Consider the following 14,743-nt stretch of genomic DNA (forward strand, 5'->3'; position numbering starts at 1 on the left):
AGGGGGCAGTAGAACCCAATGAATCAGAATCCAGGAGAGCTGTGTCCGTCAATGAACTCAGAGAAATGGATTTTACGGTAAATCAAAAATCACATTTTATTTTACTTGCAAATACATATGCATTTTCTTTTAACCACTTGCCGACCAGCTGCCGCAGTTATACAGTTAGAGGTCGGCAAGTTCCCGCGAATTGCCGTACCTGTATGGCAGTCCGCGGGAGTGATCCTGGGGGAATGCGCGCCCATTCGCCAGTGCAGAAGCCGATCCACAGAGCCGGTGGCAGCGATTGCCGCCAGGCACCCATGATCGCTCTCGGTGAAGAGAAAACAGCGGTCTGCTGTTGTAAAGACTGTTGTTCTCTCTGGAATCAATGCCTGTTTTGGAGCACAGGTCTCTGTATTGATTTCACAAGCCCACCCCCCCACCCCCCACAATTAGAAGACATCCCCTAGGCTCACACTTAACCCTTTGGTCACCCCTGGGTTAACCCCTTCCCTGCCAGTGTCACTATTACAGTAAGTGCATATTTTTAGCACTGATTACTGTAGTAATGTCTCTGGTCCCCCCAAAAGTGTCAAAAATGTCAGTTGGGGCCCGATCTGTCTGCTGCAATGTTGCAGTCCTGATTAAAGATCGCTGTCAATACTAGTAAAAAATAAATAAAAAAATAAATAAAAATTACAGAAATCTTTCCCCTAGTTTGTGGACGTCTGATAACTTTTGCGCAAACCAATCAAAAATACGCCTATTGGGATTTTTTTTTTACCAAAAATATGTAGTAGAATACAAATTGCCCTAAAATTATGGAAAAAATTGATTTTTAGTTTTTTTTTTTGGGGGGGGGGGGGGGAATGTTATATAGCAGAATGTGAAATATATTGTTTTTTTTTTTTATCCTGAATTGTCGCTCTTTTTTTGTTTATAGCGCAAAAAATAAAAATTGCACAGGTGATCAAATACCACCTAAAGAAAGCTCTATTTGTGGGGAAAAAAGGACATTAATTTTATTTGGGTATAGCGTTGCACGATTGCGCAATTGTCTGTTAAAATAACGCAGTGCCCATTTTGCAAAAAATGGCCTGGTCATTTAGGGGGAAAATCTTCCGGTCCAGAAGTGGTTAAAGGTGAACTTAGCCTTTAAATGACCTTTAGAGGGTAGCTATTAATGGGCAGAGTAGTGGAAAAACTCTATACAAGTGCCTTGTGGACCTTGCTTTAACAGACACTGAATGTGACAGCTGAAGCATAGGTATAGAGATGAAAGCGATGGAGCCGGCCTCTGTACTACACATAAGAGAGAATTGATAAACTGCTTTTAGTTGACAGTCTTTGAACATTGCTGGAAGCCAAGCTGCTTTCCTAAAGAGACCCCCGGCACTAAATCTGAACCCTGCAGGGCCCTTTTACATTAAATAAAAAGGTTTTAAACTAAACAAATCACTGTTTAATCTTCAAAGAATACTCCCACCTTTTCGTTGGCACCAGACAGCAAAGAATATGTCAGCAGCAGCAAAAGTATTTTTAAATTTTTAGAGGACTGTTTATTTTTTTAATGGCCAAATCATTTATACACATTATACTATGTTTTTAAAAAATTGGCAACTTTTCTACTGAACCTTTTTTTTTTTTTTTTTATTGTGCTTTAAAGAGGTTGTAAACTCATTCAAAAATTTTTATTTTTTTTTCCAACCTGAAAGAGGAACACATAATGAGCTAGTATGCATTGCATACTAGCTCATTATGAAATACTTACCTTAGAACGAGCCCCCTCCGTGCCACCCGCTTACCTGTATGACGGGCGACATCTTCAATCGCCCGTCTTCCAGGATTGGCCGGACCCGCGATTACATCACTCCCGCACAGCTGTCATGCTCCTGCTCAGCGGGGATCGGCGGATCGATTCCCCGCTGAGATAAACGGAGTCCGTCTGACGGATGGATAGTGTGAAAGGGCCCTAATTGCACGAAAAAAAAAAAAAAAGACAGGCTGGTTGTACTGAAGTTGATTTGATAGATAGACTACTTCATTAAAATCACCCTGCCCTTGCATGGATCGAAATTCAACCGGTTCCTGCTGAAGTGGCCGAATTTTGATCTTTGGTCGGCTATAGTTGAATGGAACAGGGTTCGTACGGTCCTGGAAAAGTTTCAGAATTTTTAAATGACACTTTCCAGGCCTGGAAAGGTCATGGAAAATTAGGAAACACACTAGGTTTTGGAAAAGTCTTGGAATTAAATTACTGTGGAGGAGCGGGGAGCGGATGCTTAATTATTTTAATTATTTTATGATAATTATTTTGCCACATACTGTATTTACATTTCGCTGTATTAGCGTCCTTCCGGGTCCGCGGTTTGCGAGTGCTGTCATTGGCCAGCAGCAGCCGAAGAGATGACCCAATCAGGCAGCGGGGAGGGCTGGCCGCGGTTTGCCTGGAGACACTGTGACTGGCTAGCAGCAGCATTAACAGCCGGGAGATTATCAACCAATGAGGCAACGAAAGCGTCACTGGAGGGCGGGCCGGCCGCATGAACGTGATGATGACGTGGAAGGTGGCGGTAACTCTTTTTTGATCTTGACTGTGTGCTTAGTCGTTGTTATGTTGGAAGATGAACCTTTGCACCCTTATGAGGTCCAGGGCACTCTGGAGCAGGTTTTCATCAAGGATGTCTCTGTACATTGCTGCATTCAACTTTTTCTCAGTCCTGACTAGTTTCCCAGTTCCTGCCGCTGAAAAACATCACCACAGCATGCTGCTGCCACCACCATGCTTCACTGTAGAGAGTTCAATCTTTGTTTCATCAGACCAGAAAATGTTGTTTCTCCTGGTCTGAGAGTCCTTCAGGTGCCTTTTGGCAAACGCCAGGCGGGCTGTCATGTGCCTTTTACTGAGGAGTGGCTTCTGTCTGGCCACTCTACCATACAGGTCTGATTGGTGGAGTGCTGCAGAGATGGTATTTCTTGTGGAAGGTTCTCCCCTCTCCACGGAGAAACGCCAGAGCTCTGTCAGAGTGACCATCTGGTTCTTGGCCACCTCCCTCACTAAGGCCCTTTTCCCCCGATCACTCAGTTTGGCCGGACAGCTCACTCTAGCAAGAGTCCTGGTGGTTCCAAACTTCTTCCATTTAGAGATGATGGAGGCCACTGTACTCATTGTGACCGTCAATGCTGCAGATATTTTTCTGTACCCTTCTCCAGATCTGTGCCTCGTTACAATCCTGCCTCGGAGGTCTACAGACAATTCCTTGGACTTCATGGCTTTGTTTGTTCTCTGACCTGAATTAACTGTGGGACCTTTTATAGATAGGTGTGTGCTTCTCCAAATCAGGTCTAATCAACTAAATTTACCACAGGTGGACTCCAATCAAGTTGTGGAAACAGGATGCACTTGAGCTCAATTTTGAGTGTCATGGCAAAGGCTGTGAATACTTATGTACATTTGATTTTTTTTTTTCAGTTTTTTTAATTTTAATAAATTTGCAAAGATTTCAAACAAGTTTCTTTCACATTGTCATTATGGGGTATTGTTTGTAGAATTTTGAGGAAAATAATGACTTAAATCTGTTTTGGAATAAGGCTGTAACATAACAAAATGTGGAAAAAGTGAAGCGCTGTGAATACATTCTAGGTGCACTGTAAACCCCCTTCCTGCCCAGGCCAATTCTCAGCTTTCAGAGCTGTCACACTTGACAATTGCATGGTCATACTTCACTGTACCCATATGAAAGATTTATCATTTTTTCACACAAATATAGCTTTCTTTTGGTGGTATTTAAACACCACTAGGTTTTCTATTTTTTTTGCTAAACAAATGAAAAAAAAAAAGATGGAAATTTAAAAAAAAAAAAAATCAATAAAAATAAGTTTTTATAGTTTGTTATAAAATTTTCCAAACGGGTAACTTATCTCCTTCATTGATGTGTGCTGATGAAGCTGCACTGATAGGCTGCATTGATCAGCACAGATAGGCACTGATGGGCAGCACTGATAGGTGACACTGGTAGGTGGCACTGAAAGGCAGCAACGCTAGGTGGCACTGATGGGCACTGGTATGCAGCACTGATGCGCACTGATGGGCACTGATTAGCATTACTCATGGGCACTGGTAGATGGCACTGGTAGGTGGCACTGGTAGAGACAGTGTGGGACCAATGTCCCTCTTACAGAAGCCGATGATCAGCTTCATTTTTTTTCCTCCTCACGCTGTATATATGTGTGTGTGTCTGTGTAAATCCAGGAAGTGAACAGGCAGCAGCTTCAGCTGCCCACAGATAAAATGGCTGCAGCCAGACTTAGTGGATGGAGATTTCTCCAGCATATTTTGCAAGTACAGAATTACAGTATATATAAAATAATATGCAAAGTGGTTGGAGGGAAGCTTCAGAATGGCAAAGTCGTTTTTTATTACAAATTATGTGAGCAGACTGCAGTTCCTATTTAATACATATCTTCCTCGGGAGTCTGTACAGTGGCGAATCCTAAAATATAGATGCATATAGACAATAAAATATCAAAACAACAATAATGTTGAAAAACTGCATTAGGACACTCACAATTATCAAGTCATTATTCAGTGCATTCCTCAGTGTAGGTCTCATTGTGTGGGCTCAAAGAAGCTCAAAGTGTGTCAATATAGCTGCTCCAAAAAGCCAGACAATATCAACTTCAAATTACAGAGTTAGCACTTACTGTACAGAGTTTGATTTTTTAATATGTACACTATAGTTTTCAGACACTTACAGATAAAATCAAGGGCGGGGAGGATGTAGCTTAAAATATTCCAATAGAAGCCTCTTTCCCTATAAGGGTTCCGATAGTGAATATAAAATATATAAAACAAAAAGAAAAGAGCTGTTGGTTCCTTTAGAACAATGGTCTCCAAACTATGACCAGCGTGCCAGATGTGGGCCTTTGCTTGCCTTCATCTGGCCCTTGGACTATTCTTCCCACTGAGACTAGGCACTATTCCTTCCACTGACAACAGTGGGGCACTGTTTCTTCCACTGACACCAATGATGGGGCCACTATTCCTCCCACTGACCCCAACTGACATCAGTGATGGGGCACCATTTTTCTCAATGGCATCAATGATGGGCCTCTATTCCTCTCACTGACACCAACAATGGGGTACTATTCCTCCCACTGACACCAACAATGGGGTACTATTGCTCCCACTGACACCAACAATGGGTTCCTATTCTTCCCAATGACATCAGCGATGGTGCACTATTTCTCCCACTGACATCAGAGATGGAGCACTATTCCTCCTCCTACTAACCACAGGGTCTTTGTATTTTTTTTTTTTACCCCCACTGACCACCAAGCCTGGGACACTACTCTCACTGATGCTGCAGAATTTTATACTCCTACTGGCCACAGTCCGGCCCCCCCTAAAGTCTGAAGGACAGAAAACTGGCCCATGCTTTAGAAAGTTTGGAGACCCCTGCTTTAGAAGACTATGTGAATATGTAGAGCCAAAAAATCATAACAAGCTTAGCTGGTTACCTCCAAAAACTCTCATGGGGCTGAAAAAAACTTGGCCTGACCCTCTGATTTGTCAAGCTCAGTGCTAATTTCTCACACTTTGATCTCTGCAAACAGTGGAAGAATTATGAGCGGAATCTTGTCCTAGGGTGGAGTTTAAAAATTTCTATTTCTGTTTTCAGTTCCAGGTGTGCCCTAAGAGCCTGTGTGTGTCCACCCCGGGCCATCGCACCGACCTCTTCCAGAGGGACCCGCAGTTTGTTCTTATCACTGACTTCTTCGGCAGTGTCCGGAAAGTGGAAATCACAGAGAGTGGAGTGAAACTGAAAACCCATTCTGAGACAACTGAGAAAAGGTATTTGTAAGATAGAACATGGTGGCAATTTATTAAATGTAGGGGGGGAAATGTGGAGTAGTTGGCAAAATCAGTCATCTTTCAAATGAAAGAATTTGAGTGGCGGATCAGGTTGTTCCGGTTTTTGAATGACGGATCAGGTTGTTCCGGTTTTTGAATGACGGATCAGGTTGTTCCGGTTTTTGAATGACGGATCAGGTTGTTCCGGTTTTGCTCTATTTATCATTGGATCCATGCACACTGGGCTTAAAAAAAACGCCAGTTCCCTTGGCGAAAAAAAAACGCTTATGTAGAGCACCTAAACTAGCGTTAGGAGCGTTTTAGCTGGGTTTTTCTCTATCGCTCATTGACAGACGTAGTCTTCTTGATTCTCAAGAGCTGGGTTATGTTGTCTCCGCAGGAGTAGGACTAGGCAGAAAGACAAAACGTTCTGGCTCCACCTTAGGGGCAGTCCCTGAGGGTATATCCTCCCTCTCTCTGCTACAGGGAATCAGTTTTTTTCTGTCTAGTCAGGAGTAAGGACCTAAGTTCCTTGCTGGGATCTTTTGGTCCTGGCAAGACTTTTTTTCTTTAAGAAAAAGACATTTTTTAGGTAGTTTTCTCCAGTGTTTTTTTCCTGTGAGATCTTCAAGCAAAAATGCCGGACTGGGCGACACTTGTGGTCACCCCAGCCGGCCTACGAGCGCGCGCAGACCATGGCATTGCGCTTGGTCGGCCGCGACATATTCAAGTAAGTATGCGGGGCCGGGCGACGGGCTGGATGTTGAGATCCAGTGGTCACCCCGGTTTCTGCCTACGAGCGCGTGCAGACCAGAGCTCCGCGCTGGGTCGGCCGCGACGGAGTCCCAGTGAAGGGACTGACTTTGCGAGTTAAAAGTCTCGCTTGGACGCCAGGTACCAGAGAGTCGAGGCGTCCACAAACCCCCACCCCGGTGGAGAGGGTATTGTGAAGAGAGGGTGCCTGTCGGTTCGGTATGGTGAGTAAACGTTCCCTTTTTTCCTCGTTATGAGGCAGTATGTATTATGGGCCCCTCCACATATGGTCAGTATATATCTGATACTTACAAGTCCCCCTTGTAATACAGCATGTGTTTGTGGGAAATGGACTTGGTTCAAGAGCTAACACTCTACCCAGCAGACTGTAACATTACAGCAGACATAGGAGGTATAATCCTACCTTATGTGTAGTGTATCTCTGTAGATCCATACATCACTTTCTTAGCAGAGTGCAGGTGGATGTGCTGGGAAGACGATTTTGGCGGTCCGCCGCCATTTTTCCGTAGACCGAATGCATGTATGTCCTCAGGTCACGCCGGCCGCCATGTTTTTGGAGTCCTATGTCTCTTCTATGGGGGCGGCCATGTTTTGTGAGCCCAGCTACCTCGTGGAGGGCTGGGAACGCCGAAGGCGTACACAGGGGGCGGAGCCACGCCTTCTACCCGGGAAAAAGCAAACAGCTCCTTCCAGTCTGTGTAAGACAGACGCTGACTGCAGTTGGTTGGAAACTGCACTGCATCGGTTGGTGAGCCTTGGGGGTCCCTCTCTCTCTCTCTGGGATCGAGAAGCAGGTACTCTGAGGGGCGCTATTGCGCTAGGGGGAGACACACAAAAAAAAAAAAAAAAAAAGTTTTTTTTTTGTTTTTGCTGGCAAAGGTGTCCTGTATTAACATGGACCCTGCCACTCATGTATCTCCTCCGGATCCCCTCGAGGGGTCTGCGGGATCCTCCAGCACCCCATTGACAATTGAATCATTGTCAGCTATTATGGAAACGTTTGTGTCCCGGGTGGAAGTGGCTTGTCAGGGACAGGGCGCAAGAAAGCGACCCCCGCCTAACCCCTTATTATCTGAAACCTCGGATTCAGACTCTGAGCCTATTTCTGCAGTTGCAGGTACTTCATCTGGGATTGGTGTCTCGGGTCCTGTCTCTTCAGACAGTGAGGAAGATGTTTCGGCATCCGCCATAGCCCGAGAGGAAGCGTTGGTAAACGCACTCATTGTATCTGTTCAAGAGACCTTAAGGTTACAGGGTATTCCATCAGAAATAGCTGAAACTGAGATCCCTTTTGGGACTAAAAAACGCATCAAAGTGGCGAAGGTTTTTCCATTGCCCAAATGTTTTGGCAATCCAATCGAAGAAGAATGGCGTCTGCCAAAACGCATTTTTACTATTTCTAAACGCATTGACAGGCGTTATCCGTTTGAGGAAACCCTTATTAAGAAATGGACAGAACCACCTGTGGTGGATTCACCAATTGCTAGATTGAATAAAGCCACGGTTATTCCTTTAGAAGACGCTCCGTCTTTTAAAGATCCAGTGGATCGCAAGATAGAAGCTATGTCTCGCACCATGTTTTCCTTGATTGGATCAGCTTTCAGACCTATAATAGCTATTGGTCTGGTTTCGCAGGCTGTAACTGAATGGACCAAGTGGTTACGCCGGGACTTAGAAGAAGTCCCTCAGGCGGTATCAGATTTGTTGGAACAAATGATACAGGGGTTACAGTTTGTGTGTGATGCGGCGTTAGACGCCACTCCATTAATGGCGCGAGCATCAGTCTCAGCAGTGGTTCTCAGGCGTACACTGTGGCTAAAAGGTTGGTTAGCCGACCAAGGTTCCAAAAAAGCATTGGCTAATATCCCCTTTTCAGGAGAGCGTCTATTTGGAGCCAACTTAGATGAGATCATTAAGGATCTCACCGGTGGAAAGAGCACCTTTTTACCGCAAAATTTTAAAGGTAGAGGAACTCGTCAAAGACGAGGGCCTTCTTTTTCTGCTCACAAGAGGTTTTTTCGTCCAGCGGGTGAAAAAACTAAGTCCTCCAAAGCTCCTGCAGGAGGCGTCAGGGGTCGTTGGTCGGGCAAGCAAAAGCCCGCCCCCTCCAGACCTGAAGATAAACCATCCAAAGCCTGAAGGTGCGCCCCCACCCATAACTGGGGTGGGGGGACGTCTTCGCCGGTTCCCGGATCCATGGCTTTCCAGAATCCCGGACAAATGGGTTTGCGAAGTCATAAGGTCAGGGTACAAGATCGAGTTTCGATCTCTCCCACCGGCGCGATTCTTCCCTTCCAATATCCGAATATCCTCAGATCGTTTAGAAGATCTGCGGAGAGCAGTCACAGATCTACTACAACAAGGAGTGGTAGTCCACGTTCCTTGGACAGAACGGTTTCAAGGGTTTTATTCAAACCTATTTACAATACCCAGGAAAGAGGGCAAAGTGCGTCCAATTCTGGACTTAAGAGCACTCAATTCTTTCGTCAACATAAGAAGATTCAGAATGGAGTCCATTCGCACGGTAGCAGCCTTCCTGCATCCAGGGGATGTCCTAGCGTCCATAGACATCAAGGACGCCTATCTTCACATTCCCATTTTCGCAGGACATCAGCGTTTTCTACGCTTTTCCGTAGAGGAGAACCACTATCAGTTTGTGGCGTTACCTTTCGGTCTCGCCACGGCTCCGCGGGTCTTCACAAAGGTGTTGGCCCCAATGTTGGCACTTCTGCGCCAAAGAGGTATATCGATTCTAGGTTACCTAGACGATCTTCTGCTTCATGCAGAGTCTCCTCAGACCTTGCTACAAAACATAGAAATTACTATGATTTCTTTACAGGAATTCGGGTGGCTGGTGAACCAGCAAAAGTCATTTCTGGTTCCCACCCAGAAGCTCGAATATCTGGGTCTAATTCTAGACACAGTCAGGACAAGAGTTTTCCTTCCGGTAGGGAAACTCCGAAAGATTCAATCAGCAGTCCAGTTGTTACTGTCCAACAGCTGGTCTTCCCTTCGGACTTGCATGAGGGTTCTGGGGTTGATGGTGGCTTCCTTCGAAGCAGTCCCATTTGCCCAGTCCCATACCCGAATTCTTCAGCAAGAGATTCTTCTCAGATGGAATCGGAATCCGGAATCCCTGGACAATCAGATACGATTGAGCAAACAGACCAGAGAGTCTCTGGTTTGGTGGCTTCGGTCTCCAATGCTCAGCCAGGGAAAGTCATTTCTGCCAATATATTGGACGATAGTGACCACGGATGCCAGTCTATCCGGATGGGGAGGAATTCTTGGTCAGTTATCTGTCCAGGGACTTTGGTCCCCGGAAGAATCCAGGTTACCGATAAATGTATTGGAACTGAGAGCGATCAGACTTTGTCTGATTCACTGGACCGAACAGCTCCAGGGCAGCCCGGTTCGGATCCAGTCGGACAATGCCACGGCCGTGGCTTATGTCAATCACCAGGGGGGCACCAAGAGTGTCCGAGCGGCCAAAGAAGTGGCTTGCATTCTTCGCTGGGCGGAACGATTTGTTCCAGCAATCTCTGCGGTGTTCATTCTGGGGGTGGAGAATTGGCAGGCAGATTATCTCAGCCGTCAGACCCTGGATCAGGGGGAATGGTCCCTCCATCCAGACGTTTTCCACCAGTTGTGCCTACGGTGGGGCACCCCGGATGTGGATCTGTTGGCATCACGATTCAACAGGAAAATTCAGAGATTCGTGGCTCGCTCCCGCGATCCTCTAGCAGAAACCGCAGACGCACTGATCGCCCCGTGGGGGCAATACCAGCTAATATATGCCTTCCCTCCTCTCGCGTTACTGCCAAGACTTCTTCGCAGGATAGAGGAGGAAGGAATCCCAGTAATCCTGGTAGCTCCGGACTGGCCTCGTCGAGCTTGGTACGCCGACATGGTCAGACTGGTGGCGGACGTCCCATGGAGACTTCCTCTCAGGGAGGATCTACTGTCTCAGGGACCGATCTTCCATCCTGCTTTACGATCGCTGGCTTTAACGGCCTGGCTATTGAGACCCAGGTGCTGAAGGACAAAGGTTTGTCAGCTTCAGTTATTCCTACTCTAGTTGAAGCAAGGAAAGCGACTTCCAGAAAGATTATCATCGTACATGGAAGTCCTACATTGCATGGTGTGAACCTTTGGGGTTCCGTCCTCGGTCTTATTCGATTAGTCGAATATTGGCTTTTCTGCAACAAAGGGTTGAGCAGAAACTGGCCTTGAGTACTATCAAGGGTCAGGTCTCAGCATTAGCCATCTTCTTTCAGAAGCCTTTGGCTACTCATTCCTTGGTGCGGAACTTCATCCAGGGGGTGCGACATCTGGCTCCGCCAGTGCACGCGCCGTTACCCCCCTGGGATCTTAATTTAGTGTTGTCGGTTCTTCAGAAACCTCCCTTTGAAGATATTAGGGAGATTCCTCTACCCACGTTGTCCCAGAAGGTGGCCTTCTTGGTGGCTATTACTTCTGCACGCAGGGTGTCAGAACTGGCCGCATTATCTTGTCGTTTCACCATATCTGGTGGTTCATAGAGATAAGGTGGTTCTTCGTCCGAATCCATCCTTCCTACCAAAAGTGGTTTCAGAATTTCATCTGAATGAAGAAATTGTATTACCTTCCCTGTGTCCTAAGCCCAGTCATCCTCGGGAGTTTGCTTTACACTCCTTGGATGTGGTCCGGGCGATCAGGGTATACTTGAAAACGACAGACTCGTTTCGCAAGACGGATTCACTTTTTGTGATCCCAGATGGACCCAAAAAGGGGTTGCCTGCATCTGCCGCGACCATTTCCAGATGGATCAGACAGACGGTAGTGCAGGCTTATTCTATCAAGGGTCGGGAGCCCCCGTTCCCTGTTAAGGCGCACTCCACTCGGGCACTTAGTGCGTCATGGGCCTTTCGCCATCAGGCGTCAGTGGTCCAGGTGTGCAAGGCGGCTACCTGGTCGTCGGTGCATACCTTTTCTAAACATTATAAAGTTGATGTAATGGCATCGTCTGATGCCTCGTTTGGCCGCAAGGTTTTGCAGGCCGCAATTTGAGGAGACCAGTGGTCTACCTCGAGGGTTTTTTCCGTTGGAAAATTTTTCTTTTAGTCTCATTCTTTGTTTATAATGAGCCTTTAAAACTTCTAGTTTGGCACCAGTTGGGCCTTCTAGATTGGATTTGATTTTGTCAATCCCACCCCTCATTTGTGGCACTGCTTCTGGATGTCCCAGCTCTTGAGAATCAAGAAGACTACGTCTGTCAATGAGCGATAGAGAAAAATGGATTTTCTCTATCGCTCATTGACAGACGTAGTCTTCTTGATTCTCAAGAGCTGGGTTATGTTGTCTCCGCAGGAGTAGGACTAGGCAGAATGACAAAACGTTCTGGCTCCACCCTAGGGGCAGTCCCTGAGGGTATATCCTCCCTCTCTCTGCTACAGGGAATCAGTTTTTTTCTGTCTAGTCAGGAGTAAGGACCTAAGTTCCTTGCTGGGATCTTTTGGTCCTGGCAAGACTTTTTTTCTTTAAGAAAAATACATTTTTTAGGTAGTTTTCTCCAGTGTTTTTTTCCTGTGAGATCTTCAAGCAAAAATGCCGGACTGGGCGACACTTGTGGTCACCCCAGCCGGCCTACGAGCGCGCGCAGACCATGGCATTGCGCTTGGTCGGCCGTGACATATTCAAGTAAGTATGCGGGGCCGGGCGACGGGCTGGATGTTGAGATCCAGTGGTCACCCCGGTTTCTGCCTAAGAGCGCGTGCAGACCAGTGCGCTGAGTCGGCCGCGACGGAGTCCCAGTAAAGGGACTGACTTTGCGAGTTAAAAGCTCGCTTGGACGCCAGGTACCAGAGAGTCGAGGCGTCCACAAACCCCCACCCTGGTGGAGAGGGTATTGTGAAGAGAGGGTGCCTGTCGGTTCGGTATGGTGAGTAAACGTTCCCTTTTTTCCTCATTATGAGGCAGTATATATTATGGGCCCCTCCATATATGGTCAGTATATATCTGATACTTACAAGTCCCCCTTGTAATACAGCATGTGTTTGTGGGAAGTGGACTTGGTTCAAGAGCTAACACTCTACCCAGCAGACTGTAACATTACAGCAGACATAGGAGGTATAATCCTACCTCATGTGCAGTGTATCTCTGTAGATCCATATGTCACCTCTTAGCAGAGTGCAGGTGGATGTGCTGGGAAGACGATATCGGCGGTCCGCCGCCATTTTGCCGTAGACCGAATGCATGTATGTCCTCAGGTCACGCCGGCCGCCATGTTTTTGGAGTCTTATGTCTCTTCTATGGGGGCGGCCATGTTTTGTGAGCCCAGCTACCTCGTGGAGGGCTGGGAACGCCGGAAGGCGTACACAGGGGGCGGAGCCACGCCTTCTGCCCGGGAAAAAGCAAACAGCTCCTTCCAGTCTGTGTAAGACAGACGCTGACTGCAGTTTGTTGGAAACTGCACTGCATCGGTTGGTGAGCCTTGGGGGTCCCTCTCTCTCTCTCTCTCTCTGGGATCGAGAAGCAGGTACTCTGAGGGGCGCTATTGCGCTAGGGGGAGACACACAAAAAAAAAAAAAAAAAAGTTTTTTTGTTTTTGCTGGCAAAGGTGTCCTGTATTAACATGGACCCTGCCACTCATGTATCTCCTCCGGATCCCCTCGAGGGGTCTGCGGGATCCTCCAGCACCCCATTGACAATTGAATCTTTGTCAGCTATTATGGAAACTTTTGTGTCCCGGGTGGAAGTGGCTTGTCAGGGACAGGGCGCAAGAAAGCGACCCCCGCCTAACCCCTTATTATCTGAAACTTCGGATTCAGACTCTGAGCCTATTTCTGCAGTTGCAGGTACTTCATCTGGTATTGGTGTCTCGGGTCCTGTCTCTTCAGACAGTGAGGAGGATGTTTCGGCATCCGCCATAGCCCGAGAGGAAGCGTTGGTAAACGCACTCATTGTATCTGTTCAAGAGACTTTAAGGTTACAGGGTATTCCATCAGAAATAGCTGAAACTGAGATCCCTTTTGGGACTAAAAAGCGCATCAAAGTGGCGAAGGTTTTTCCATTGCCCAAATGTTTTGGCAATCCAATCGAAGAAGAATGGCGTCTGCCAAAACGCACTTTTAATATTTCTAAACGCATTGACAGGCGTTATCCGTTTGAGGAAACCCTTATTAAGAAATGGACAGAACCACCTGTGGTGGATTCACCTATTGCTAGATTGAATAAAGCCACGGTTATTCCTTTAGAAGACGCTCCGTCTTTTAAAGATCCAGTGGATCGCAAGATAGAAGCTATGTCTCGCACCATGTTTTCCTTGATTGGATCAGCTTTCAGACCAATAATTGCTATTGGTCTGGTTTCGCAGGCTGTAACTGAATGGACCAAGTGGTTACGCCGGGACTTAGAAGAAGTCCCTCAGGCGGTATCAGATTTGTTGGAACAAATGATACAGGGGTTACAGTTTGTATGTGATGCGGCGTTAGACGCCACTCCATTAATGGCGCGAGCATCAGTCTCAGCAGTGGTTCTCAGGCGTACACTGTGGCTAAAAGGTTGGTTAGCCGACCAAGGTTCCAAAAAAGCATTGGCTAATATCCCCTTTTCAGGAGAGCGTCTATTTGGAGCCAACTTAGATGAGATCATTAAGGATCTCACCGGTGGAAAAAGCACCTTTTTACCGCAAAATTTTAAAGGTAGAGGAACTCGTCAAAGACGAGGGCCTTCTTTTTCTGCTCACAAGAGGTTTTTTCGTCCAGCGGTTGAAAAAACGAAGTCCTCCAAAGCTCCTGCAGGAGGCGTCAGGGGTCGTTGGTCGGGCAAGCAAAAGCCCACCCCCTCCAGACCTGAAGATAAACCATCCAAAGCCTGAAGGTGCGCCCCCACCCATAACTGGGGTGGGGGGACGTCTTCGCCGGTTCCCGGATCCATGGCTTTCCAGAATCCCGGACAAATGGGTTTGCGAAGTCATAAGGTCAGGGTACAAGATCGAGTTTCGATCTCTCCCGCCGGCGCGATTTTTCCCTTCCAATATCCGACTATCCGCAGATCGTTTAGAAGATCTGCGGAGAGCAGTCACAGATTTACTACAACAAGGAGTGGTAGTCCACGTTCCTTGGACAGAACGGTTTCAAGGGTTTTATTCAA

The 14,743-nt window shown here is 46.9% G+C and overlaps 1 protein-coding gene across 1 annotated transcript in view; it reads left to right on the top strand.

Annotated features, from left to right (window-relative positions):
- The window catches only part of PIGK (phosphatidylinositol glycan anchor biosynthesis class K), a 284,181-nt gene that overhangs the window by 110,501 nt on the left and 158,937 nt on the right, over nt 1–14,743 (top strand). Inside the window, exon 9 of the mRNA XM_082266226.1 lies at nt 5,664–5,836. Coding sequence (XP_082122352.1) covers nt 5,664–5,836 — 173 coding nt within the window. The remainder of the gene's footprint in view (nt 1–5,663; nt 5,837–14,743) is intronic.

This window comes from Pelophylax lessonae, assembly GCF_965119305.1.
Source record: "Pelophylax lessonae genome assembly, chromosome: 8".
Classification (NCBI taxonomy): Eukaryota; Metazoa; Chordata; class Amphibia; order Anura; family Ranidae; genus Pelophylax; species Pelophylax lessonae.